This window comes from Balaenoptera borealis (assembly GCF_965194805.1).
Source record: "Balaenoptera borealis genome assembly, chromosome: 1".
NCBI classification, from domain to species: domain Eukaryota; kingdom Metazoa; phylum Chordata; class Mammalia; order Artiodactyla; family Balaenopteridae; genus Balaenoptera; species Balaenoptera borealis.
The window spans coordinates 90,827,747-90,853,943 of record NC_138860.1 but is presented as its reverse complement, the minus strand read 5'-3'; the positions used below and the strand labels follow the sequence as shown (position 1 = coordinate 90,853,943).

General features: G+C 47.2%; 1 protein-coding gene and 1 long non-coding RNA gene across 4 annotated transcripts; one reads left to right on the top strand and one right to left on the bottom strand.

Annotated features, from left to right (window-relative positions):
* Window positions 1-4,007: 4,007 nt before the first annotated feature.
* Window positions 4,008-5,469, bottom strand: LOC309617557. Its single transcript, XR_014238031.1, has 2 exons — window positions 5,240-5,469; window positions 4,008-4,577 (listed from the first exon to the last, which is right to left on the bottom strand). It is a non-coding gene; the product is annotated as an uncharacterized lncRNA (long non-coding RNA).
* A 489-nt stretch (window positions 5,470-5,958) lies between these two features.
* Window positions 5,959-24,313, top strand: TENT5C (terminal nucleotidyltransferase 5C). 3 transcript variants are annotated; one of them, XM_082369471.1, is made up of 4 exons: window positions 5,992-6,103; window positions 7,785-7,906; window positions 22,037-22,132; window positions 22,351-24,313. In XM_082369471.1, the coding sequence occupies exon 4, from the start codon at window positions 22,377-22,379 to the stop codon at window positions 23,550-23,552; it is 1,176 nt and encodes a 391-aa protein (XP_082225597.1). In that variant the 5' UTR covers window positions 5,992-6,103; window positions 7,785-7,906; window positions 22,037-22,132; window positions 22,351-22,376; the 3' UTR covers window positions 23,553-24,313. The 3 variants fall into 3 exon arrangements, with proteins under 3 accessions (XP_082225596.1, XP_082225595.1, XP_082225597.1); XM_082369469.1 differs by lacking the exon at window positions 7,785-7,906 and having other exon boundaries at window positions 5,965-6,103; XM_082369470.1 differs by lacking the exons at window positions 7,785-7,906; window positions 22,037-22,132 and having other exon boundaries at window positions 5,959-6,103.
* Window positions 24,314-26,197: the final 1,884 nt, after the last annotated feature.

The window sequence follows — 26,197 nt, the reverse complement described above, 5'->3', positions numbered from 1 at the left end:
ATTTTTGAGCCTTCTTTGCAACCAGGGCTTGGGCACATGATCTGGGCTCTGCTGATCAGATGTGCCCACCCAGATTTTGGATCGGAAGCTAGTGATGGGACACAAAAATTCTACCTATCAATGGATGGCGGCAGTGGTGGGAATGGCAATTACATCGTTTCCAGAGGCGGCAGCAGCAACGTGCATTGCCTACATCTGTGGTGATGTCATGGCATCTTCCCTGGACCAGTTCTACAGTATGATTTTTAAGCCTTGTTCCTGGTAGCACAGCCAACTGGTCAAGTTCTGTAGCCATCCTGCTGATTCTGTGGGCTCCCCAATATTTTAAAAATAAATTCCATCTTTCTTAAATCATCCAGAGTCATTTTTGATTGCTTGCAACTGAAAATCTAGACTAATATGTGGCCTGGAAAACAACGTTTGGGGTCCCCTGGGAGGTGAGGTAGCCATTCCTAGCAGGGAGGCATCCTCTTCCTCTGGTAATCTGTGTGGAAATGGCAGCAGTCTCTTCGCCAACAGGCACAGACTCCTGTGCTGGGAGTTTCAGGCGTTATGGCGGCTGGCGAGACGGACATCCGGGACCTAAATGTAAGGCAGGCTCAGAATGGACCCAGTGATTGGTGATGAGATATGAAATGATCAGTTAACAATTTACACTTTCATGGAATTCCTTTTCCCTGAAGGGAGATTTGAAAACTTTAATCCTCAGATAAGAGATCCCAGAGCCCCAGAAGTGAAGGCAGCCGTAGCAAGGTGTTGAGAATTTACCCTCCTCTGCTCTCATCCGACTTGCTTGCCAAGCTCTTCTAACAGAAAGAGAGAAAAGGGCCCAAGGTTGGCAAAGAGATAAATCCTGTGAACAGGGCGACTCTTCTCACATGCATTCACTACCTCATTTGATCAGCACACACCTCCACGAAGCAGGGAGGCTAGTTACCATTCCCATTTGTCGATTAGGGAGCTGAGACTCAGAGGGGCTAAGCCATTTGACAGGGATACCAGCCAACTGACTAAACCCTACATCCTTTCTCAAGTGACACTGTCAGGGTGGTGGGCAGGAAGGGTGTCTAGAGATACTTCCTCAGAGGGGTGAGGTCAGCCCTGCTCATCTTTGGCATTCTCATTTCTCTGGCAGTGCCACCATCACCCCCTTCCCCTTTCCGGTCCCCCATCTTGCTTCATGCTGCCTCCGTGCCCCAGTGCTTCCACTGCCACGTCGTGCTTGAGCCTGCTGTCATAGCTGTGCCCAAAGATGCAGCCCTCTCCCTCCTCCCATAAAACTCACACCTTCTTACTCCAAACCTAGCTCTCATTCTGCAACACCCAAGAAAAATACTGCTCTAAAGAAGCCTGAAAAGAGACAGGGATTTACTGGCGAGAGTTCTAGGTGGGAAGTGGAAAGCTGAGTCATGCCTTGGCCCCCCCAGAGACTTGTGAGGATGTAGAAAATGCCACTGTTTTAAAACAGGTCTGCCAGTGCTGTGGTGCTCCTTAGTTTCTTGATCTGTGTGCGAGTGACAAGTTTGTGAAGTTTGTGAAAATTTATTGAGCTGTGCTCTGATGATCTGTGTACTTCTCTGTATGTCAATAAACATCAATAAAAACTTAAAAATCATTTTAAGACAAGATATTTAGATAAGGACATTTTAATAAATGCTTACCAAGGTGATTCACCTTGGGATAAAGTAATACAAATACTTAAGACTTAAGAAAACTGATAAATGAGGATAACTGGGCACTATACAAAAGGTAGTTTTTGCCTTAAAAAAAGAGGATTAGGGCTTCCCTGGTGGCACAGTGGTTGAGAATCTGCCTGCCAAGGCAGGGGACACGGGTTCGAGCCCTGGTCTGGGAAGATCCCACATGCCGCGGAGCGACTAGGCCCGTGAGCCACAACTACTGAGCCTGCGCGTCTGGAGCCTGTGCTCCGCAACAAGAGAGGCCGCGATAGTGAGAGGCCGGCGCACCGCGATGAAGAGTGGCCCCCACTTGCCACAACTAGAGAAAGCCCTCGCACACAAACGAAGACCCAACACAGCCATAAATAAATAATAAATTAATTAATTAAAAAAAAAGAGGATTAATGATAGAATTTCCTAAGTATTTAAATTAAATCCTATTGAGACACAAAACTTCTTCAGTGCCATGGTGACAGTTGAGTCATGCCTGCATTTTTTTAAAAAATAAATTTATTTATTTATTTATTTATTTTTGGCTGTGTTGGGTCTTCGTTTCTCTGCGAGGGCCTTCTCCAGTTGCGGCGAGCGGGGGCCACTCTTCATCGCGGTGAGCGGGCCTCTCACTATCGCGGCCTCTCTTGTTGTGGAGCACAGGCTCCAGACGCGCAGGCTCAGTAGTTGTGGCTTACGGGCTTAGTTGCTCCGCGGCATGTGGGATCCTCCCAGACCAGGGCCCGAACCCGTGTGCCCTGAATTGGCAGGCAGATTCTCAACCACTGCGCCACCAGGGAAGCCCCATACCTGCATTTTAAAGACTATTTCCTCCCTCTTCATTCCTTTTCTCAGCTTTCCTAGGTACAGATCAGTGAATCAAAGCAAAGGTCTTTAAATCATTTTGAATTGGCAAGGAGGCTCCAGTAATCTCGGAAAGAGTTTCAATATCTGGTCCATGTCCAATGGGCAGTACCTGATGACTTCTCGAGCCTCCTTCCAGTTCCAGGATGCCACATGGGGTAGAAAGAAGTGTGTATTTTAAAAAACAAAACAAACAAACAAAAAAATGGAAATAAAATTCTATAAAAGTCAAGTAATGCCCCAGGAATAAAAAGGGGCTCAAAGAAAAATATATACACACATATGAACAAGGAATTTCTCTTCTGGCTCTTGGCTCTCCCCTCCTCCCTACCACAAAATTGCCTAAGGGTCAGGACGCTGAACAAAATTTGACCTAAGCAAAGGTAGAACTAAATCAGGCTAGATCAAATTCTAGGTAAGAATTTCTGACCCGTGTTCTACCCTGAGGCTGCTTGTGCTAATGGTATCCATGACATACTGAAAAAGTAGAAATGGTCCTAGGGCCAATGTAGTGTAATAATTTGTATTCGTCTTATTGTGATCATGTACCCTGGATCTTTCTGGACAATCTGGATTTTAAGTAACTGGTCACTTTGTTTTCTTAACCGAATTTTTCATTTAATAAATATCTATTCATTCATTCAACAAAACTACTTGCCAATGGTGCTGAGCTAACTGGATATCTGTATGGGAAAAAATAAATCTTGACCCCAGACTGCACAAAAAATTAATTTGAGATGAATCATAGACCTAAATGTGAAAGTTAAGGCAACCAAGTTCCTAGAAGGAAATGAAGGAGAGGACCTCTATGGCCTTAGGCTGGGCAAAGATTTCTTAAACAGGACATTAAAAGCGGTAGTCATAAAAGATAAGATTAATAAATTAGATGTCATTAAAATTAAGAATTTCTGTTTATCAAAAGATAACATCAAGAGAATGAAAAGAAAGCCACAGACTGGGAGAAGGTATTTGTAATACGTATATTGGACAAAGGACTCATCCATGATGTGTAAAGAATTCTCACAGATCATTAAGACAGAAAACCCCCGAGAAATAGGCAAAAGACTTGAACAGGTATTTCACTAAAACGGTATCAAAATGGCCAAAAAGCATATGAAAAGTTGCTCAACATCATTATCAGAGAAATGTAAATATAAATCACAATGAAATATACAACCCCATTTTTAAATTGAAAAGACTGACCATATCAACCCTGGCAAACATGTGAAGCAACCAGAAATCTCACGTCACTGGAATATAAATTGTTATGCCACTTCGGAAAAATGTTTCGCAGTATACTTAAAGCTTAATATGTGTGTACTCTATGAGCGAGCGATTCCAATCCTTGGGTATAAATCCAACATAAATGGATGTATTTCCACCAAAAAACATATATAAGAATGTTCGTAGGTCAGAGGGTAAAAAGGTTCAGAATAAGTTCTGGGGATCTAATGTATAGCATGGTGACTATAGTTAATAATACTGTATTATATACTTGAAATTTGATCTTAATCATTCTCACTGTACCCCACCCCCGTCCCCAAACACACACACACACAAAAGGTAATTATGTAAGGTGATGGATATGTTAATTAGCTTGGCTGTTAATTAGCTTCACAAGGTACATGTATATCAAAACAACATGTAGTACACTTTAAATATATACAGTTTTTGTTAAGTATACCTCAATAAAGCTGGTAAAAAGGATTGTTTGTAGCAGCTTCATTCATGCTAGGCAAAAACTTGATGCAACTCAAACATCCACCAGTGGAATGAGTACATAAACTACTGAATATTTACGTAATGAAATAATACACAGCAATGGAAAAGAATGAACCATGTTATATGCAACATGGATGAATTTCATAGACACGCTGTTGAGTGAAAGAAGCTAGACACAAAAATGCACATACTATGTAATTCATCCACAACAAGTTCAAACATTGGTGATAGAGGTGAGAAGAGTGGTTACCTTTGTGGGACACTGGATGGGAAGGGGCATGAGGAAGCTGGAGATGTTCTATGTCTTGATCTGGGTGGCAGCTACATGGGGATACACGTACATAGAAATTCATTGTTCTGTACACAAAGCACTTTACCGAATTTGTACCTCAAAAACAAAAAGTTAAAAAAAAAAATTAGACCATCTATCCTGATCCCTACAAGCATTCACACTGATATCCTATCTCATTAATATTCCAGGGGACCTCCCTCTCCCCAGGGAAAGCATATATTTGAGAACTCTATCCTGGCAGACACTGAGAACTACATTTATTTCAGGCAGGGATGGAGGGGCTGGGTAGAGAAATACTTCATCTCGGAAGTAATCTTTCCTCCCACAACCTAATAGAAGATCACTACAAGCTCAATAAACGTTTATTGATAAATAATAACAGCTACAACTTGATATAAATAACAGTCACCACACACTTTATATCATGCACTGCACTAATAGCTTTCCATTTTCTTATTTATTACTTATATAACCCTACAAAGCTGTTCCATTTTTAGTCCCACCGTACAGGTGAGGAAACAGAGACTTATGGAGGGTTGGTTAAGTTACTTGCCCAAGGCCTTACAGCTAGTTAGGTGGTGAATGTAGATTCCAGCCCAGGTTAATCTGAATTTAGAACCTGGACTCGAAACCATTTGCTATGGAGTGACTGGACGGTGTCCAAGCCCCGCCTGCATGTTGTATAACATACACGACTGAGCTCTGTGACATTCCGAGTCGGGCTGAAGCTGTCACGGTTGCCAGACTTGGCGATGGATTCCTCACGGCTCTTAGTCCCACTAACTGCACACAGGTGGTAACTGCACCGGAGAACCAACTGTGCCGGCCCTTTCCCCAATGACCTCCAGCCAATTTGCTTGGGGAATCAGGAAGGCTCGACCCGCTCAGAAACCAAAGTTTTTTCCGACTTCAAAACACACGTCGGAGGTAGGCTTGAAGGTTTCACTCCCCACTCCTGGAGAGAGAACTAAAGCGAAAATCCCCAGAGAAGCAAAAGAAAAACAGGCCTGCGCGGGAGCGGAATAGAGACGGGAAAAACTTGGGCGGGGTGTGGGGGGTGGTGGAGAAGTTATGTGATAGGAATGGCAGAAAAGAGCGTAGTGGAAAGCAGAAAGGGAGTCCCAGCAGCTCCAAAGTTAAGGGGGTGTCGACGCAGCCCCTCTCTATTGCGCCTGCGTAGTGCTACCCCCTTTGGCACCCCTGCCCCTTCTAGCCGCCGAAGATTTACTCGTCTCTCGGCAACCATTCACCCGAGGAGCCAATCAGAGGGCACCTTTCGCCCTGCCCTCGCCGTCAGCGCCCAGGCGGAAGGATCCCTTGGGCGAAGGCTCCGCCCCGCCCCGCCCCTCGCTCCCCCGGGAGGGCAGGCTAAGGGGCGGGGGTTGGGGCGGTCGTGGCGGGCGGGGGCGTGGTCAGGCCGTTTAAGAACGGAGGGGGCGGCGGCAGGACGGTTCACTCTGTGCCGCTGCCTGGGGGCTGTAGTGACTGCGCCGCTCCTGCTGGGGGCTGCCCACGCCAAGGACCTGCCTCTGTGGTCTCCTCCGCCGTTGCCCAGGTGAGTCCACGGCCCCCTCCTCTAAAGGTGCGAGGATGCGCGGTTCCGGAGAGCCGCGAGTTCTGCCCTCGGGGTGGTGGGGGGGCGGAAATCTGCCCCGGCCGAGCGGAGCTCCAGTCTTCGCCAAGCCTGGTGGGGGCACGGCGGCCAGAGGGGAGGTGCGGACAGGTGCCAGGCCCCTCTGCTCCCTTCCCCTCCAGCCCCCGCGACGTCACCCCCGCCCCCTAAACAGCCCGCCCCCGAGGGCCAGGCGAGACGCTCCGAGAGGGAGCTACAACTTTCCAGAGACTTCGGCCGGGTCTGGCAAACTTCAGCGCGTTCCTGCTCCGCGCATCGCGCAGGCTGCGCTTTGGCCGGGCGCGGGCCGGGCGGCCGAAGAGTGTGTGATGGGGGCCTTCAGCGCCTTCCCCGGGTCCGACGGCGCCCGCCCCACCCCTGCCTTGCTTGCGGTCTCTCGGGCTCGCCCCGGCGCTCCCGCGGGCGCTCACACCTCGGCCGGTCGGCCGGGCGCGAATTCGACGGCGGCGGTTTCGGAGGGCGCAGTTGGGGACGCAGCGTTCAGGGGCTGCATCTGGCCGGGGAGGGGAGGGGTGGTCCCCAGGCTCGGAACCTGGGCCGGGGTTTTAAGGAGAGGGCGGAGATCCCTAACTTTTCCTGCACTCGCTCTAGACTGGGGACACCGAGAGCCGCAAAGTGATCCAAGCGAGTGACTCGTGCGCTGCGCTCCTCTCGGAAACTTCTCGGGAATACTTCGTCCGTGACCTGGTTCCTCCCCTTTGAGGAGTGAAACTTGCTTAGCCTGTAGTCTGAAAGCCACGGCCGTTAAGTGGACTCGGCTAGCGGGGCCGCGGGCGGCTTAGAGGCACGGTGCCCAGGAGGTGTCGCAGTCCAGATCGCGGCAGTGGGAGGGAGTCGGAGGAGGGGAACGAACCTGACGAGTACAGGTTGGTAGTCTGTACACCTAAACGCAGAACGCCTGCCGGAGAAAAAACGACGCTACCTCGAAGGAAGGGAGGACTTCCGGGGAAATGCCTGGCGAGTTTCTCTGGAGAACGCGAGTTGAGCCGGGCTCACTAGAACCGACCGTTAGGGTTGGACCCCGCGGGAAGGATCAGCTCGGTTCCCTTCCGCCGCCCCCCCCCCCCTTTTTGTTTTTGTCCGGAGGAAGACTTCTGCAGGGCTGACTAAATCTTTGTCTTAAGTAGGGACCTGCTGCCTTTTAACGTTTGTTTATCTGTTATGGAGTTACAGCATGCAAACCGTGGACTGTTCAAGTGCACTTATTACAGTACGCGTTTATAAAGACTTTGTAATCATTTGTATTGTGACAGTTGGTATTCAGGATATTTGGTAGGTGGGTTGGGAGCCTGAACCTCCCCAGGAAATAAAGTGAAGATTATTAAATCCTCCTGAAGTAGACTTCTGGCTTGGCCCAGCTGCCCTGCAGGGGGGATGTGAGTGGCCATTGTTGGCTACACTAACCTTTCAACGTGAGTAACTTGGCAGGGAAGCAAGCCAGACAGCCGTCAGGGTGGTAGGAGCGCTTACCAGGAACTGTGCCTTCTTAAACCCCCAGAGGCGTTACCGAGGGAGTGAGACCCGAACTGGAGACCCCGAGACCCTGCCATCGAAGGGGTTAGGGTGGGGACTAGAGAACGCTGACTTTTCTCTTCCCTTTCAGGGAAGCTCTGAGCTGGACCAGCAGGGGTTCTGCCCTTCGACATTCTTGTTTGTGAAGATGGAGAGCTTAGTATCTCTGGAGTCAAGCTTTTACTTGAGATAACTGAAACCTTGTGTCTTAAGGTATACCCACATCTTTAGAGTCCATTTATTCTCAATAAAAGAGTTTTTAGAAAGCAGATTTTGGTAGATTATATATAATTTTTCAGGTAGCTGTGGGTAAATTTAACCTCAAAGTTAAAAAAAAAACTTTTTTCTCTGCCAGAAGGCCTCTAAATTGTTACCCCAAACAAAGGTCCCTAATTTCATAAGTTAGTGTGTGTCCATAGAGCGAACAGTCGCACTCTTTATGTTGAATTTCTTCCACAAAACCCGCCTTGTATCCAGAGATTTAAGTTGGGGTAACTGAAGGAAAGGGTTGGCGTTTGGCCTGTTTGTCAGAATGACCGTGATTTGGTTGAGCACCTATGGCTCTGCCTACTAATGTGCTCGGCTCGCCTGTGAGTACAAGTAGCCACCGAAATCACATCCTGAGTTGCAGAAGCTCCCCTGCCCCACCTCCCAGTAGTGCCCCACTGAGCCTGCCCTCCCCCAGTGCTCAAGGCCAGGCCAGACTGTGCACATCATGCACGACCCATCAGAACAGAGAAGTCCTCGCACTTCTGAGAGTCCGAGGAACTGCGCCGCAGTAAAGATAACTTAGAGTGGACTGTAGCGTCCTTGTTCTCCCAGTGCCAGAAACTGGGCACATTCGATACTAAATTAGAAAATGCCATTATTTTTTCAACTGCTCAGCTAAGTAGTACCCTGTCTTCATTTTCATCTTTGATGTGTTTTGTGCATGGTGTCAGTCACTAAAGAATGACAAGCCAAGAGCAGCGAACGGACGTGGTAAACCCTTTTTGTGTTGCCGAGAAAACATCTTATGGATGCCCGGGACTAGTTTCATGAGTTAAGTTAAACTTGTGATGCTGTGGTTTGGGTTTCTCGGTCTCACACGGGACTCTGGGGTGTATCTGTTGTTGTTGTTATTGGGGTGGGGGGGGATGGGGCGGGGCTTAAGGGGAAGCAATGCAGAGTCTGAGGTGTTACTTGGGATAAAACATTACTCTGGTTAGATAAGGTTCATTGCTTTTATGTGTTGTCACTGAGGTAAACAAGGCAATATAGAAAAATGCTTTCTGCCATCTTGGTGTTTTGACTGTAACATGTTAAATAAATGGGCATAAGCAGTATTATGATGAAGCAGACACCTCTGTGTTTAAAGAAATGTTCATGTGTTTAAAGCCGCTTGGGTGCAGCAGTAGTGCTGATCTCTTGTGATGCTTGTGGAACTTCTGGTTTCAAACGTTTTTATCTTTTCACTACAGGCATTAATAAGGAAGCTTATGTTTGAAATTTAAATGGTTTAGAGGAAGCATCTTTGTGTAGCCCAACTGTGTAAGGAAGCCTTATGAATTGTTTAGAATTAATAGATTTTGTACAGCTGGGCCCTGTAGCCTGTTCTAGAACTGTTTGCAGAACCTCTTGGAACAATAGGGAAAAACTAATGTGAAGAAATAATTGCTGATGTTAAGCAACTCTCTGTGTAGGATGTTTTTTAGTCTCGGAGCCTTTGGGAGTCTTGGTCACCCAACTGTGGAAAGTGTTTATTTCTTGGATAACAGTGACTGAGTCCGTAAGTGGTTAAGTGCTTCCTAGGTAGTAGTTTGTGCCAGGTGCCAAGCAGGCCAAGGGAATGGTATGTGAAAAGCCCCGTGGAAGTGCTCTGGATGCAAGAGGAGCTGGGTCCGCCTCAGAATGTCCTTGAGGCGCTCGGCTTTTGCCGGTTTGTTGCAGCCAGTGGCGGGTGAGCCCCAGGAAGGCAGGGGTCTGTGCTCATTGCTGAATGCCCAGTGCAGGACCTGGCACTCCGAAGGAGTGCCTGTTAACTGGATCCAGTGCTCTGCTGGCATCCGACTGCCATTCCTCCCAGAGAGGGAAGCACACTTCAGGAGATGGCGTCCTGATGGGCCAAGGTGCTGGCACACATTTTTGGATCGCAAGCTCCGGGCCCAAAATGCTGAGTGGCTTCGGGGCCTTTTTAAAAACGGAGGCCTCAGGGGTGTAGGTTTGGAGCGAGGAGCAGTGACGACTAATTGGCCGACAGCTGAAACTCCTCAGGCTGAGCTCCAGACCCGCGCCCTCCAAGCTCTTCCCGCTGCCCATCCACCCCAGCACGGCCTCACAACGCGCACTCAGCCTTTCTCTCTCCACATTCACTTGGGTGCTCATTCTGCTGAGTCTTTCTCTTTTTAACTTTTTGTTTCCCGCTGCCATCGCTGACCTGGTTTAGGGCTGCAGACAGCAGCTCCACAAGAGCGCTAGCCCAGCGCCTCTCCCTGCCTCTGGGCAGCTCTGCGTCCCGGCACCTCCCAACACCTTCAGGGCTCACGGGAACTGCCCCTCCCTCTAGAAGATGCGCTCCTTTGAGGACCTGTACCTTTCTGACCTTCTCTTCTTTCCTGACCTCCCTTCCTAATTGACCTACCTTGCCTCATGGCATACACACTCAAATATGTGAGCAAGTTAATGCTCCTTCTTCCTCACCAAACTTTATTTTAATCCAGCTTTGGACCCTTCTCAGAGGCGTCTTGATCTTACCCCAACTGGGGATCCCCTTATCCCACGCCTCTTCTCATCAGTACTTCTTTACAGTTCTACCTTGTACCTTATTTTCTAGTTTTTTTCAAACCTTATCTTAAATTGGATGAGCGCAAAAGGTTCCGTATCTGTCTCTATATTTGCTCCCTGTAAACACATTTTGAGAAGAAAATTATCCATGAATCTTGAACTGCTCCCACCCTCTCGTGTTGTCATAAGCTCCTCTCACCTTGCATAGCCCTTACCAGGGTGGGAGAAGGGGTAATCCTCCACCTCGCCTGGCTGGTTACCCCTTATCCTCCAGACACACCCTGTTTATCCCTGAGCTGCGACGGCTGAGGAGGTGGGCATCGGGACCACCGCAGCCGGCTGACTCTGTGTGGGCTTGGCCAGTCCTGGGAAGGCTGCTGACCCACATGCAGAGATGAAGTGGGCGCTAACTGAGCACCTGCTGTGTGTCCAGGTGCCGGCCCTGGGGGTGTTGGGTGGGGCACTGGCGCTGCTGCTTATCTCCCTTGCCCAGACCCTTTGTTGTCTTCATCCTTACCCCCTCCCTGCTTCTGAGGCTGCTTTAGTTGTGAGGACACTTGGGTTCTGGTCCTGGAAGCGCCACTGCCCCTTTAGGTTCTACCTCTTCGGTTTCTTCATTGTAAGAAGGACAGTAGAAATATGAGTCGCAGTTAAGTTTCTAGTAGTCACATTAAAAAGTAAAAATAAGCAGGTGAACATCATTCTGTTTAACCCATCATGTCAAATACTATCTTTTCAATTTGTAATCAATATAAAAATATTAATGAGTTATTTTACTTTTTTTCCCCTCGTACGGAGTCCTCAAAATCCAGTGTGTATTTTACGTTCACAGCACATCTCAATTTGGACTTGTCCCATTTCAAGCGCCCAACAGCTTGTGGATACATAATTGGGTGGCACAGATCTAGACCATCTGCAAAAATGTTTCACTGTCAAATCCCGATTCTCCTCGCGTGGGAGGCAAGAGTTAATAACACGAGGTTTTGGAGGGAGAGTGTGAGCTAGGATCTAAGCTCTTCAGGGGCAGAGATCTTGGTCTCTTGCTTCCCGATAGACCGTAAGCTCCTAGAACAGTGCTCGGAATGTTGTAGGTACTCAGACATCTGACAGAACGAAAGGAAGCTCAGTCGTTGTGGCCCCCCTGCTGATAATCATACACTGTGTGAGTCAGACCTGACACTGAAACACAGGATGTTTGAGTCCTAGTCCAGTGCTTGTTCTCTTGTTTTTCTGTAGTTTCTTAGAGAATAATCATAAGGTAATAACAGAATTTCGAAGCACTGAAGATAAAATCTTCTGAGATTGGCAGGGGACCAGGACTCTTAACAATTTACCAACAATTAAAACTTATCAACAATTAAACTTTGAAAATGGGAGAGAAAATAACTTTCATGTGAAAGGTGTCTACAAGATGCCTGATAACAGCAGCACGTGACTTGGTAAATGCTAATTTGGTGATAAGCATCCCAGTGAGACACATGCACGGCTTGTACGGCTCACACAGGTGAAGACGCCGAAGACAAGGCGGTTTGGCCTCCTCATGTGCAGTTGGTGCAGAAGTAGCTGCCACTCCATGGTCTCGCTCCTTCACTTTAATCCTACCCCTCCACTCCTTCCCCCCCTCCCCTGCCCTCCTACCCGAGTTCCTGTTCTTAGCAGTATTTGTGATGATGTCAGAAGGACCACTGAGCCTGGTGATGTTCACTTGGGCTGCCGCCGTGCTCAGTACCTGGAGGTCAGATCCCTGCTATGCGAAAGTTAACTCTGCAGGGAAGGCTCTATGCAAAACTAAAACTGGGATGGAACTGTCTGTAATTAGCATCCTCACTGAAATGGAGGCAGCTCATGCTTAGGTATCGGTAAAGGGGGGTATATGGCCAAAGTTGGAGAAATGCTACATTTGAGCAACGGAGAGTGCTGGTCCCTTTCCTGATAAGGCCCACGGGACGCTGCTGGTGATGAGGTGGGGCCTTTAGCTGACTGAGGTCCTCCTTTTGGACAACTAACAACAGTTCAAAGCTCTAAACTGGAAAGTTAGATGGTAAATTAGTTTGTGGACACAGCCCTTGATAAAACCTGGAGGCTGTCAGCCCTTAAACCCTGTGGATTGTATGTAAACTTGTTCATCTTTACGGTAAAGTCTCCTAGGAATTGTCCTATTTTTCTCAGCCTAGTCAGTCTCTAAAACTGTAGGGCCAGCTCTGGGGATCTCTTTAAATGAGTTCAGACTGGTAACATCTCTGATTTAGAAAGAGGCATTTGGTAGAAGGGAGAGAGGTACCCAGGAGCAACAAGGATTATTTCCAGTTCAAGTTGAGTGTGTAGCACTTAATCATGCTGACACCTTGGAAAAATCAAGGCTTCTATGCCTCTCTCCCATCCAGAGATATCTGTGTTCTGACCTTGTTAATACTTACATTTGCAACGATTCAGGGTATTCCTTTAAGCACTTGAACCTCTGTGGTGTCCCTGTTACAACATCCGGGACAGTGTTTTTATTCTGTCTCATGCTGTTTTGCTGCCACAGCATGAGTTCTTCCAGCATTATCTCTCCAACCACACTTACTTAAGCGTCCTATTTTGAAAGACAGGAAAGAGTTTTCTGTTTGGAGTCGTCTCGGGGCGGGTGTCTGTGGACGGGGCCCAGGCATTGATAACCGTGAAGGCTGTATGTTGGCATCAGTGGGGAGGGAGCGCTTGTGAGGGCCCTCCCACTGGGAAAGCCTGGGCAGAGCGAGGGGGCACTGGCCCCTCTTCCCGCTTCTGCTTCCGTCCGGGACACTCTTTGCCTTTGGCTCAGGCAGCATCCCCATTGCCCTGGGAATTGAACCAAGTTTTTAGACTCTAGTACACATCAGTGCTGAATGGCTAGGAGGATACTGATAACGCTGAGAAAACAGGTTGAGGCCTCTGGCTGAATGTGCTGGAGCTGAGTGAGAAAAGACCACCTGCGGGGTTCGTTGTGTCACTGACTGAGAGCAGTTTTCCCCAGGCACAGCTTTGTGGCGTGGGGCACTTATATCTTTGGACTGAGGTAGAGTGTGTTTGTGGGTGTTTGAGCGAGCAGCTGTAAGCATAACTTCTTGCAAAAAGTTAACAAAGAATACATTTTCTTGTCCTTTTAATAAACAAGGCATCATTTTATCTGGTTCTGTTGCTTTGGGCTGTCTACTAATCGAAACTCTTATTCCAGGTACATGAACCACAGGTGTGCGTCTCAGTTATCTGTGACTCTGTAGTGTGTTTGGGGGCAGTGGGAGAGTCTCCAGAATGTGGCCTTCTCCCAGGTGGTGGGCCAGGGTCCCTGCCGAAGGGCTGGCAGCTGGCAGACAAAAGGCTTCCTCAGGCTGCCCTCTGGTCCTAGATGACTTCGACCTTCACCTCCCTAGGAATTCAAGGAGTAAGGGAGGATTTCTCTGCAGAAGGCTGAATCCCTGTTGACCCTGGTTTTTCTCCTTTTTGCCCACTTATCTGCTGCAGTGTATATCAAGTCCATGGTCCTTCCAAGTCCCTGGCTCTCTCTAGAGGGTGAAAGGATCTCAAGCGTCAGACTGCACACAGGTGGGAAAAGGGGCAGGTGTCCAGTCTTAGGTTCAACGTGCAGGCCTTCGTCAGTCTGTTCCAGGCTGTTTCTGTTTCAAGTCTGTTCCAGCTCTCCTTCCTGTGCCAGCCCCTGGGGTCCTGATCACTTCTTGCCAATCTACCTACCTTCTCTCTGCAGCTCCAGTTGGGTTATTTGTTCTTGGATCTGATAAAGTTACCCTCTTGTCTGCAGGGAGTGTCTTGTTCTGTTGCTTCATCCGCAGATTCACAATCCTGATCTTCCAGCCACCAGAGTGACTCCCAGCAGCTGTTCCTTTATTCTGTGAGCAGGGCATGTGCCTTAGTTGCAGATCCAGACCAGGATCAGCCCATTCCTAAAAGCTCTCTCCTGTGCTATTATTTTTTCCTCTTAATGCTTGCCCGGTAAGCTGACTATCTCAGCTCCTTCCACTCCTGGCTTCTCTCTCCCTTCAGGACTTGCTTTCTCTGAAATCACCACTGCCTCCCAACCTGGCTGGTATCCTGGAGCTTCCTCAGAAATGAGGATCCTAGGCCTTCATCTTTCAGCCATTGTTCCTTTACAACAAACATTCGCATGACTATACTTAATTATGTTCATTCTGGTGGCTCCCATCAGGCTGGATACACCCCCAAATCCATGATGGTTTTTTTTTTTTTTTTTTAAAGAATCAATTTTATTTGTTTTTTTAAATTTTTGGTTGTGTTGGGTCTTCGTTGCTGCGTACGGGCTTTCTCTAGCCGCGGTGAGCGGGGGCTACTCTTCATTGCGGCGCTCGGGCTTTTCATTGCAATGGCTTCTCTTGTTGCAGAGCACGGGCTCTAGGCGCGTGGGCTTCAGTAGTTGCGGCACGTGGGCTCAGTAGTTGTGGCTCACGGGCTCTAGAGCGCAGGCTCAGTAGTTGTGGTGCACAGGCTTAGTTGCTCCGCGGCATGTGGGATCTTCCCGGACCAGGGAGTGAACCTGTGTCTCCTGCATTGGCAGGTGGATTCTTAACCACTGTGCCACCAGGGAAGCCCCCTGCATGATGGTTTTGAGGGAGAGAGTTTCTGTACTGACAGTTGTTAGTTACTTTCATTCTAAATGCTTCTGCCTTGCTTTCGGCACTTGCCGTCTGGCCTTACTCCATGCAGGGGGCCTTAACACTTCTAGCCAACTTCTTTCCCACCCTCTGATAACAAAGCTTCATACCTTTCTTCTCTTTTTACTTCTTATTGCTATCTCCTTCCTACAACTACCTGAACAACCAGCTTACCTTCAAAGCCCTGCCCTCACCCCAACACGTATACCAAAGCTGTCTGCCACCTAGGAAGCCTCCTAAGTCCCATTTCTGCCACTGCCCAGCAGTGCGTCCTTGGACAGTTAACAATGTGTGTATCCTCTTTGTTCTCCAGTTTCCCCACCTATGAAAGTAGGGAAATAGTATCTCCCTTACAGGATTCTTGTAGGAATCGGATGGGTTGATCCAGATGAACTTACAGCACTGTTTCGCTGCCTGTTTGGGACATTGTCAAATAGTTTGGTGGCTCATAGGGCACCTGGCCAAACATCTAGTCACATTTGGTGTCCCCTGGCTGTGGCCGTCTCTACAGGAAGAGCCTGCACTCAAGCAGGCAGTAAAGGCTGGTTGACCGAAGCTTTGCTGTCTTCAGCGTGTACAGTGGGGATAAGGGCCGATGGGAAGACAAGGCGTTGCAGTTGTATAGTTGGCAGAAGGTAGCTCCATTTTTTGGATAAGACCAGTACAATTTCTGTTTTAGAAAAGATCACTTTGGTAGCAGTAAGCACTGGTCATCCCAGTGTACGTGTGGGTTTGTAGCTGAAGAGCTTATTGCCTTCTCCCCAGCTGCCGCCCACCAGTGGCAGAACTTGACCTTGGTGGAAGTTGTTTCCAGTTCCAAGAGTCAGAACATTAGGTCCAGAGCTGAGGATCTGGGGTCAATTTGCTTAATCTTTCCTGATCCTTATTCTTTGTGTACAAGGGACAGTTGTCGCTTCCTCAGAGCGCTTGTGAGGATTAATGGGAGTGGACGTGAAGTGGCTTGTACTAAGTACTCTTCTGTCTGCTTGCCCACACACCTCTACACCTTCATTTTGTAGGAGAAAAAGAAATAGGCCCAGAGCTGTGGTTTCCATTCCCTCAGCCAGATGAGGGAAGAGGTGGGATGGGATGTTATGACCAGTGTTGCCATGTACTTTCACTTCTGCTTAAATTCTCTAAGCTTTTATAGGCAAGGAAGTAGTTTCTTTTTGCTTAAAGGGCCCTCAGTTGTACACGGAGGAGAAGAGTTTGTGTGGAAGATCGCAGCCACGGGCGCATGGGTCCCCCCGGGCCAGGAGCCGGGGACGGCAGGGGCCTTTGTGCCCCATACACACCTCCCTTGGAGTCTGTCACCAGTCTTAGTCTACCGCGCATGGCTGGGTCTCTGACCCTGAGCTGGAAAGGGTCACTAGGAAGATCGAGGCCGTTGGGGTAACATCCGGTGAACAGCATGTTGTCATCAAAGGAACGCTGTAACGTGTTTGAGTTTCTTTTGTGTTCTTAAGCCCACAGCAGGGTCAGGGGAAAAGGGTGCCGCTCAGTTGTCTGTGGGCAAGCTGGGCTGCCGTAGCTGAGAGCACCTCGTTCACCCTGCAGCATTTCCATGAAACCTTCTGGAGCTTCCATGTCAGATGTCACAGACCTAGGCTTAAATTTGTACCGTCTTTAACTTCACGGATGTACATCTCCACACATGCCAAGGAGACTCTGGGCATTTCTACAACTACTGCCAGGCGCCAACAAATCAGTGCCGATTTGACCCCAGCCCTCGACCGTGAGGCCTAGACGTATCACAAGGGCTCTTAGCATTCACCTCCAACCTGTCCGTCTGCCTGTCCTGTTGCCCACCCGGAGGCCCCTCATGCTTTCGTAGCCTCTGTCACTCTTGCTTCTGGGATCTGGATAAGGTAGGGAGCGGGACTAGAAATAACTTTTTTTTTCTTTTCAATGAGGGCTCAAACTGGTTTTCAGATCAACCTGCCTTGAGTGTGCCAGGCAGTGGGAAACAAAGGTAAGTTAGTGTGCTCAGGGAGCTTGGTTTACTCTTTGGGCTTAGTTTGTCTTTTCCTCTCACCTTTTGCTGCCATCTCTACAAACTTGTTTTCCACTAATGTGTGCATTTTATCCTCCTGCTGCAGCCAGATGCTAAAAGAAAAGGGAATCCAAGGGAACCTGAGATAGTCGTTCATCACAAGTCAAACTTTTTAGAAGATTAAGTAGCTTAAACTGAGCAGGCAGTTGGCCATCCTCACTTGTAAAAAGGTGCCTGAATTTTCACATCAGTGAGAAATCATGGTTCCCACCTTTCCCGGTTTCTAGTGCAAAATACAATGCATCTGCTTCTCAGACAAGTAAAGGGAAATCAAACACTTTAGTTTGAATTTACCAGGCTGCAAATTAATTTTTTTTCTAGTTACTATTTTGTTAATTCTGCTAATTAGAATTTGCCTTTAACCAGGGCCTTTCATGAATTGAGACTGTGTGTTTCACGTGATTCTTTTATATGGGGATTATATCAATGTTGATCTCAAGTGGTTAATTAAAACTAAAACTGTTACACTAAGCTCTGGTGTGTTATCTAAGCACTAAGGGCCTATGACTTGGATTTATTCTGGTAATACCACGTTTGTCTAAGCAACCTGTAAATGTACTTTTGATATTTGAAATTGTTTGGATGGGTGAGGGAAAACAAAGGATTCATTTCTAATAGGCATCGATAACTTATTTTGGGCTCTTCTAATAAGCTAAACAACAAATATAACTCAGCCTAAATTTGAGCCTTCAATAGCTTCAAGAGCTGCTCCAGATCTAAGTCACAGTCAATTGGGAGAATTAAAAACTATACCATGGACTTGGCACATGTTCTGCACTGTGCTTTCATGTAGACTACTTTTTTCTAAGGGTTAACTCCATTATTCATACATGTGTCAGAAGTTGTTGACATGGAAAATGCCAACTATAGGCATCTTAGGTTCCTGAAAAAGTGTTTACTGCATTTATTAAGGTTCTTGCAACTGTAGCCAGTAACCAACAGCACCATGAGGATAGCTGTAATAATATGTCTGAAATGAGAAATAGTAATTCTTGTAAAACTACAGAAAACATTTTTGGATACTAAACATAGAATGACACTAGATGAGATGACTTATCCATTGTTTTGAAAGTTTTGGGGTTTTTTTGGATAAACAATGGACATCATCTTTTAAACACCACAAAAGTAGAAAATTGACTAAAAGCCATTCCAGATAAACACTGTCCCTCCTCCTCTGCCTGCCCCACTAGAGATCAGTGTTTAGGCTTGGAGGGGAGGCTTCTAAGTGTATTTGGTTTTGGCACGTGGATACAGGGATAGTGGGGAAGGCTAGGAGGAAAGGAATTGAAGGAATTAAACAAGGTAGCAGATTAGAAGGCTCAAAGGGGAGAGATTTTGGAATATGGCTCATAAGATTTTAACTTTTTTCAACTAATACATATGTAGGTTCCAAATTCAAAAGAGATAAAATAAGTTTTCTTTATACCCTATACCCCAACCTAGCAGTGGTATTTGGTGTAAGCTGAACTACTTGGATATCCTTCCAGAGATTTTTGATTGTGTAAGCATAGACTTGTGCTTTTACACACACAGTTTCACACTTGCTTTTTTATTAATCAATCTTGATAAGCATTTCATATTCATACAGACAGAGCAGCCACCATTCTTTTGGACAACTCCAGGCATTCGTATCCTGTTGTATACATGCATCAAGTCATTTAACTTTCTTTACCGATGACTATTTGTAGCTTTATAAATAATTCTTCAGTGAATATCCTTGTGCATACTTGCAAGTATACTCACAGGATTAAATCCAAAGTGGACCTCCTAGAAGTAGAATTGCTATGCCAAAGGGTATGTCCACTTAAAGTTGAGAGTCCCATGTTGTTCTTCAGAGGGAACCCACGGGCAGTGTACCAAAAGTGTCTGCTTCTTGGTCTTTGCCAATCTGATAGATAAAAATGATACATTGAAGTCTAAATTTGCCCATCCCTTAAGGTAAGTTTGAATATGTTAAGTGTCTGAGCCACTGTTCGTGTCCTTTGCCCCTTCTTTTATGTTGGGGTTCTAGTATTTCTGATGTGTAGGAGCTCCTTATTCATTAAGGAAATGACTGCTTTGTCTAATGTTACAAGTATTTTCCTGGTTTTGTCTTCTCACGTCTTTATGGTGTTTTCACCATGTAGACGTTTTAATTTTTATATAGGCAAATGTATCAATTTTTTGTGACTTCTATGTGATTTAGAAAGGAATACCTACTCTATGTAAATTTACATAAATTTCATGTTTTTCTAGTATTGTTAGGGTTTCATCCTTTTACACTTAAGTCTTTGATTCATCCATCTAGATCTTAGATTGGCACAAGCTAAGGAGCCATCCTTGCTTATTTTTAAAATCTAGATAACTATCCAGATGTCTCAAAAATTTCCCTTTACTATTTTGAATGCCTCCTTTTTATACACTAAATCCCCTTATGTACTAGATTTTCATTCTAGATTTAGAAAATTCTGTTTCATCTATTTGTCTGCCTTTTTCTGCCAATATCATTGCTGTTATCAGTTATTGTAGCTTCATAATGTCTCTTACCAGGCTAGTAGACACCATTCCAATTTTTAATAACTTTTCTGGCTATTCCTGCCCCTCCTCCCATTAGAACCTTACAAATTTTCAGTCTAAAATAGATTCTAACTCTGAATCTACTACAATTTCAGAGATTTTAAAATATGTGAAAATTTTCATGCATATGTACTACACCTCCCACCCTCCACCCCCGCCCCAATAATGAGTGATAGCTTTCCTCAGATTCTCCCTCATCTTAGATGTCCCGCTTCTAATGTTAAGAGCCACTGTTCTAGAGGTGGGAGTAGTCCTGACTTTAGATGACTTCTTTTTTTAACAAGTCCTTAAAAAAAGGCACGAGTCAAAAGTGATTCCTGCAACTATTCTCCTCTACAACATTATTGAGTTTCTTCCTAGAGATTTTCTTAAAATTAATTGTTCCTTCTTTTCCAAGTACTGACTGAATTGCAGCTCCTCTGTTGCTGTGACTTCTTATGCCCATACCAGAAACCCGAGCCTTGGAAGCACACTAACAGCTGATACACAGAGTAAAGCAAGTTGTATTTTTACAGGTAAATCAACACACCTGGCAGAAATCAATGTCACTAAATCATAGTTTAGCAGTGTTTCAAAACAAAGCTGGAGCCATACCTTTCTGTAATCATTTGAACTTAATTGTGTAGTGCCCTACGCAGTGGGTACAAGTGTAATGTGTGCTACGCTCATCATTAAAGGGGCCACAAAGAACCAAGTGTATATAGAGCACATTAAAAAGAGATCTCTACTGTCCCAAACCTGACTTGAAACCAAAGGCCAGCCACAGTAAACATCAAGTATTTCATCACAAATTTTGCTTGGTATCCTTAACTTAGAAGTGCTTTGGTAGGATCATCTAGACAGCCTAGGGCTTTCTAACGCTGTCCAAACAGGTTTGAAGGAAAACGTTTACCTTCCCTTTGGCAAGTATTCTTCAGTAGCAAGCAGAAGAGTGCCCATCCCCCACTGGCCTTCCTGGAGCCTGCTTTAATCACGTGATCTACTTTCCCATGGCCAACTAAGCAAATTCAGTCCCTTAACCTACATACTACAGGGAGCCTGTGATCTGGCTTGAGAAGAGGCGCATGATGGCCGGACTGGACAACTCGTCAGGTCTCGGCTGCCTTCTGCCCCTCAACCCCAGCTGAGAGCTCTTGTTGCCTTTCTGTCGGTTGTGTCCCCGCCCCATAAATGAGCTCCTCTGTGGCCTTCCTGTTCGCCCCGATCAACTGACACTTCTTCTGCCTTCATAGTACATTTTCTTTCGCCGACACACTGCCTCATATTGAGACATTGTGTTCTCACCCTCCTCCTTGATGGCCAGCTCCTGGAAAGCTCGTCTTGGTGTGTCCAGTGGTGCCCCCAACATGGATCGACAACCATCCCATTGATCTGAGCTCTATAGATAAGGCGAGGGTCCCTGGCACCAGTGCAAGACTAAAAACCCAAGTTGGAACCCCAGGACTATGCATGCTGGACGTGCTTTCAAAGGCAGTCGCGTCCAAACAATGAAGCTGCAGGTCATTGGGATGGATTTTGTGTGTCTAGCAAGTCAGAAGAGTGAAGGGGGTGGCAAAACTTCCTGTTTGCAGTGAAGTCTGAGGACAGCACCTCAGCCTTTTACATCCATCTAGCTAATGTGGGACCCACATGGATCCACAGCACCTGGACTTTCTAATGTATCCGTTTTTGTTATTCCATATTAGCATTTCCAGGGAATCTGTTGTTTCATTTTCTGAACAATATAACTTAGTTGAAAATTACTCTGGTAACCTTGTGGTTCTAGCCGGTGATGTGCGAGAAGCACGTTTTTCTCCTAGTACTGAGTGCTAACTTTGTTCTCCTTGGGTAGACTGAAGGGATTCTTTTGCAAAATACAGTTGAAAAATCACACTGCTCTGAGGAGTTTTTCCACATCCTGTGTGGGGCCTCCTTGCTGGGCAGAGCGGTTCCACTGCTTAGCTGATCTAATCCTTTGTTACTCAGGAATTTTGTCATTCAGACACCTCCTTGGTCCTACCCTGGATAACAGGATTGTTTGTTACGGGGCAGACAGCTCCCGTAAGTGAAGAGGATATGGGCGTATTTGATTCTAGCAGGACTAAGCCCAGGGCTGAGAATCCACCTGTTCACGAAGAGAAGGAAGCTTCTCTTGTGGATCCTGTGTTCTGTGTGGGCACTGTAGCCGAGGTATCAACCAGCTCAGGATGCAGTTAGGGAGCCAAAAGCAGGAGAGGTGATTTCCGTGGAAAACAAGGAAAACTAGCAAAACCTATAGACCCTCTGTTGAATAATGTTGTGTTTAGGTTACTCGGTTTAGTAAGTTTGTCTGCTTCCCTTCACACAAAGGCTCCACCCCCGACCCTACCCTCACGCGGACAAAACGGGCAAAACAAACAAACCCCACAGAAAACAAAAGTGCGAAGTTGTCAGATTTGGTGTAGGGTAAGTTTGTGTGTGTATTGTCCTTACTCCACGCAGGCGCTGTTCTTAACATGTTTAAACTCATTTAATCCTCAACGGCAGCAGCGGGCAGTAGGTGCTCTTTGCCACTTTGCAGTAAGGAAGGTGTTCAGAGAGAAACCAGCATCACCTCTGAGTCCTGGAGCTGCTTTGCCACATAGAAGTGAGTCCTAACTCTGTTTCTCTTCCCTCCCTTTCAGTTTCCCCAGCAAGAACATCCCCCAAGATGGCAGAGGAGAGCAGCAGTACCAGCGACTGCGTGTCCTTCAGCGTGCTCACCTGGGACCAGGTGAGCCGGCTGCATGAGGTCCTGACCGAGGTCGTACCCATCCATGGACGAGGCAACTTCCCCACCTTGGAGATCACGCTGAAGGACATCGTGCAGACGGTCCGCGGCCGGCTGGAGGAGGCGGGCATCAAAGTGCAGGATGTCCGGCTGAACGGCTCTGCGGCCGGCCACGTCTTGGTCAAGGACAACGGGTTGGGTTGCAAAGACCTGGACCTCATCTTTCACGTGGCTCTGCCCACAGAGGCCGAGTTTCAGCTGGTCAGGGATGTGGTCCTGTGCTCCCTCCTGAACTTCCTGCCAGAGGGCGTGAACAAGCTCAAGATCAGCCCAGTCACTCTGAAGGAGGCGTACGTCCAGAAGCTGGTGAAGGTGTGCACGGACACTGACCGCTGGAGTCTGATCTCCCTCTCCAACAAGAACGGGCGGAACGTGGAGCTGAAATTTGTGGACTCCATCCGGCGTCAGTTCGAGTTCAGTGTGGACTCTTTCCAGATCATCCTGGACTCCCTGCTCTTCTTCTACGACTGCTCCAGCTGCCCCCTCTCCGAGCACCTGCACCCTGCTGTCATCGGGGAGAGCGTGTACGGGGACTTCGAGGAAGCCTTGGCCCACCTGCGGAACAGACTCATCGCCACCAAGAACCCCGAGGAGATCCGGGGCGGGGGGCTGCTCAAGTACAGCAACCTCCTGGTGCGGGACTTCAGGCCCGCCGACCAGGACGAGATCAAGACCCTGGAGCGCTACATGTGCTCCCGCTTCTTCATCGACTTCCCCGACATCCTCGAGCAGCAGAGGAAGCTGGAGACCTACCTGCAGAACCACTTCGCGGAGGAGGAGAGGAGCAAGTACGACTACCTCATGACCCTGCGCAGGGTGGTGAACGAGAGCACCGTGTGCCTCATGGGCCACGAGCGCAGGCAGACCCTGAACCTCATCTCCCTGCTGGCGCTGCGCGTGCTGGCCGAGCACAACATCATCCCCAACGCCACCACCGTCACCTGTTACTACCAGCCCGCGCCCTACGTCAGTGACGGCAGCTTCAGCAACTACTACGTGGCCCACCCTCCGGTCACCTACAGCCAGCCCTACCCCACCTGGCTGCCCTGCAACTAACCTTGGGACCCGAGGGTTTCCACAGGGGGGACCCCCGTAGGGCGAGGGCTCTCAGGTTCGGGGAGCCTCCTTCTAGACGTAGGTGTTTGGCTTTTAAAGGGGAACTCAGCTCTGACTCTGCTTTTTTTTTTTTTTTTTTTTTTTTCTTTGTGCGCCCATTGGAATGGGTCTCCAGTATATCATGAGCCAACCCTAAAGGGACCTGTGATTCCAGTGCCACTTTGGAAAATGCTATAGGAACTATGACCTATCCACATCTTTCCAAGACAGACACTAACATGCCGTGTTCCAAACATCGGCACGGGGACGTCTGAGCTCCGTGCGGTCGTTGAGATTGGGAAACACATGGGCAGTGTAGAAGTCTCCAGCTGCTGGGCTTCTCACTGGAGCCTAGGGTAGGGGATGTCGGCCCTCCCCTGGAATTCTCAGCACTTACGTGGAAGTTGTGCGGATGGTCTATTTTCTTGTGTCAGTTTTAGTCCCGCAGAAAATGGTAAACATGAGGGTGCTCTTGTGGCTTAATTTTTGTTCAAGGGACTAAATTGCTTATGTTTAGTCTCTGTCAGCAGAGCTGAGGATTTCTCTCCTCAATAAACCAAAGCCAATAGCTGGAGAATCACGATCTGGTTGGAAGTGGTTTATGGTTTAGATGCTGTGCTATCACGAGGAATTGTGAGATATTGCTGAGAAAAAAAAAAAAAAAAAGACCTTTTCTTGAAATGTAACTTGAAAATAAAATAAACTGTGCAACATAATGTTCAGTAGAATTGTGGTGGGGGATTGTAAATAGGAACCGTGAATGTTCAATTTTTCTTTTCTTTAAAGTGAGGAATTCTTATTGAATGACACTTTTTTGTTTCGCTCATCAGTTGATCACTTTTGTTTTGCTCTTCCCAAGACTAAGGATTGTGCCGAGTCTAGAGTCATTGCCGTAACTGATGTGAGGGTCTTCCCATGTTTTAATCGGAAACCCATTTTGGTCACATTCCAAGTATGACTGGCTGTGTTTTCTGGAGTACTTTGGCTGATTTCTGTTTTTGTTTTTTCAAAAATAGTGGTTTCCTTCTCCAGGCTTTTTTTGGACAGCAGACAAATCCAGGGATTTCAGTAGATCTGAGTGACCTGTGGAATGGTCCGCGCCTGCGGGCAGAGTTCTCTGGTTTAAAATTGCTTTAGATTCGCACCTGCTGTCCCTGTGCTGTGTGTGACGTGGACGCTCCTTCCATCAGTGGGGCCTCGTGTGTGTCCAAGCCCCCAGGGCATCCTCAAGAGGATTCCTTGTGGTGTATTTGGGAAGAATTGAGAGAATGAAGAAGAATAATCTTCCTTACTCTGGTAGATGGACCAGACTTGTTTATACTCTGCACTTTAGAAGGCAAACAGTGTTAATCTCCAGTCTGAAGCAAGCTTAGCAAATGGGAGAGTTCTAGGCTACTGTTGCTTTCCCAGTAGGATAAGGGACTTTGTGTTTTGAAGCTTTTTGTGGGATCTCTTAGAAAGCATCACTTTAGGGTATCAAGGGCAAAGAAACTCCATATTGCCAGCCAGCTTAGTTTCTTGAGTGATTTAATTAAATCCATGCTCCTGATTTTTACTTTCTCCTGTGGCCATAAAAATCCCAAGCCCTGAGTGATTGCTTTCTCCTTGCTTGAAGCAATGAAGTTACCTTAATGCTTAGTAGAAAAGGAGTGGTTTACCTTTTTCTGAAGATTATATTTTCAGGTTTTTTTCTGGAATACGTTGTCTTGGTCCTCTTGAAAGCAGATCGGGCATGACTGAAACCCAAGGCTTAGTTGGTATCCATGCTGTTGTGGACTAGTTGAATAGAAGTCACTTCTTAGTGTAACCAGCTTCTATTTCCCTGTGAACCAGTAGTTATATTTGAATTCACTGGCTTTGAGTCGAGGCTGGTTCTACATTGAGGCGGGTCCTGGGGTGCTTCAGTGTTAAAAAGGGCAGTGAAGAGTGAGCCCCAACTTTAAAAACTCTGTGGTCATCCATGACCTTAAAAGGCTGCCATTGTGGTCAAATGGCAACATGTTTGCACAAAGATGACAGATCTGTTTAACCAAAGCTCTGAAATATGACAAAGCCGCCAGCATAAGCACTTGCTCACAGAAGTCAGTGTTGCTTCTACTAGAAGGCTTGTGGATCAGGGTAACGAGGGTCCGGATGAAGATGGGATCAGAACTGCATCAAGTAATTAAATTTCCAGTTTGTCCTTGGAGTTCTTTCTGCTTATATCTTTTTCCTATCTGGTACTAGTCCTCCTTTAAGGATGAAGGGAGGCACAGAAGTTGCTAGAAATCCCCAGCCCCCCAGTTATTTACCACCATTGCACGATGGCCATCTCGACAGACTCCCTTCACCCGAAGTTCTTAGTCAGCCCAGCTGTTTTGAAGTTTGAGAGTAGACCTGTGTTCTAGAACCATCAGGGTAAAAAGCTGCACTCACCCAAAGCTGCACTTTTAAATACCACCCTGGTCTAGTGGTGTCTCCATCTGCTCTATGAGCCTCTTGCCTGCCTCGGAACAGGTAACCTTGAATTTCAGGTGTCTGGAAATTCTAGCTGGAACCTGCCTTTTGTGCTGCTCACACAAGCACCAGGTACTCTGAACTTGTACTGAGTCCAGTGGTTCCTCTTC

Excerpts from the sequence above, each read along its gene's own strand:
- TENT5C (XM_082369470.1), top strand. The coding sequence starts at position 22,377 with ATGGCAGAGGAGAGCAGCAGTACCAGCGACTGCGTGTCCTTCAGCGTG.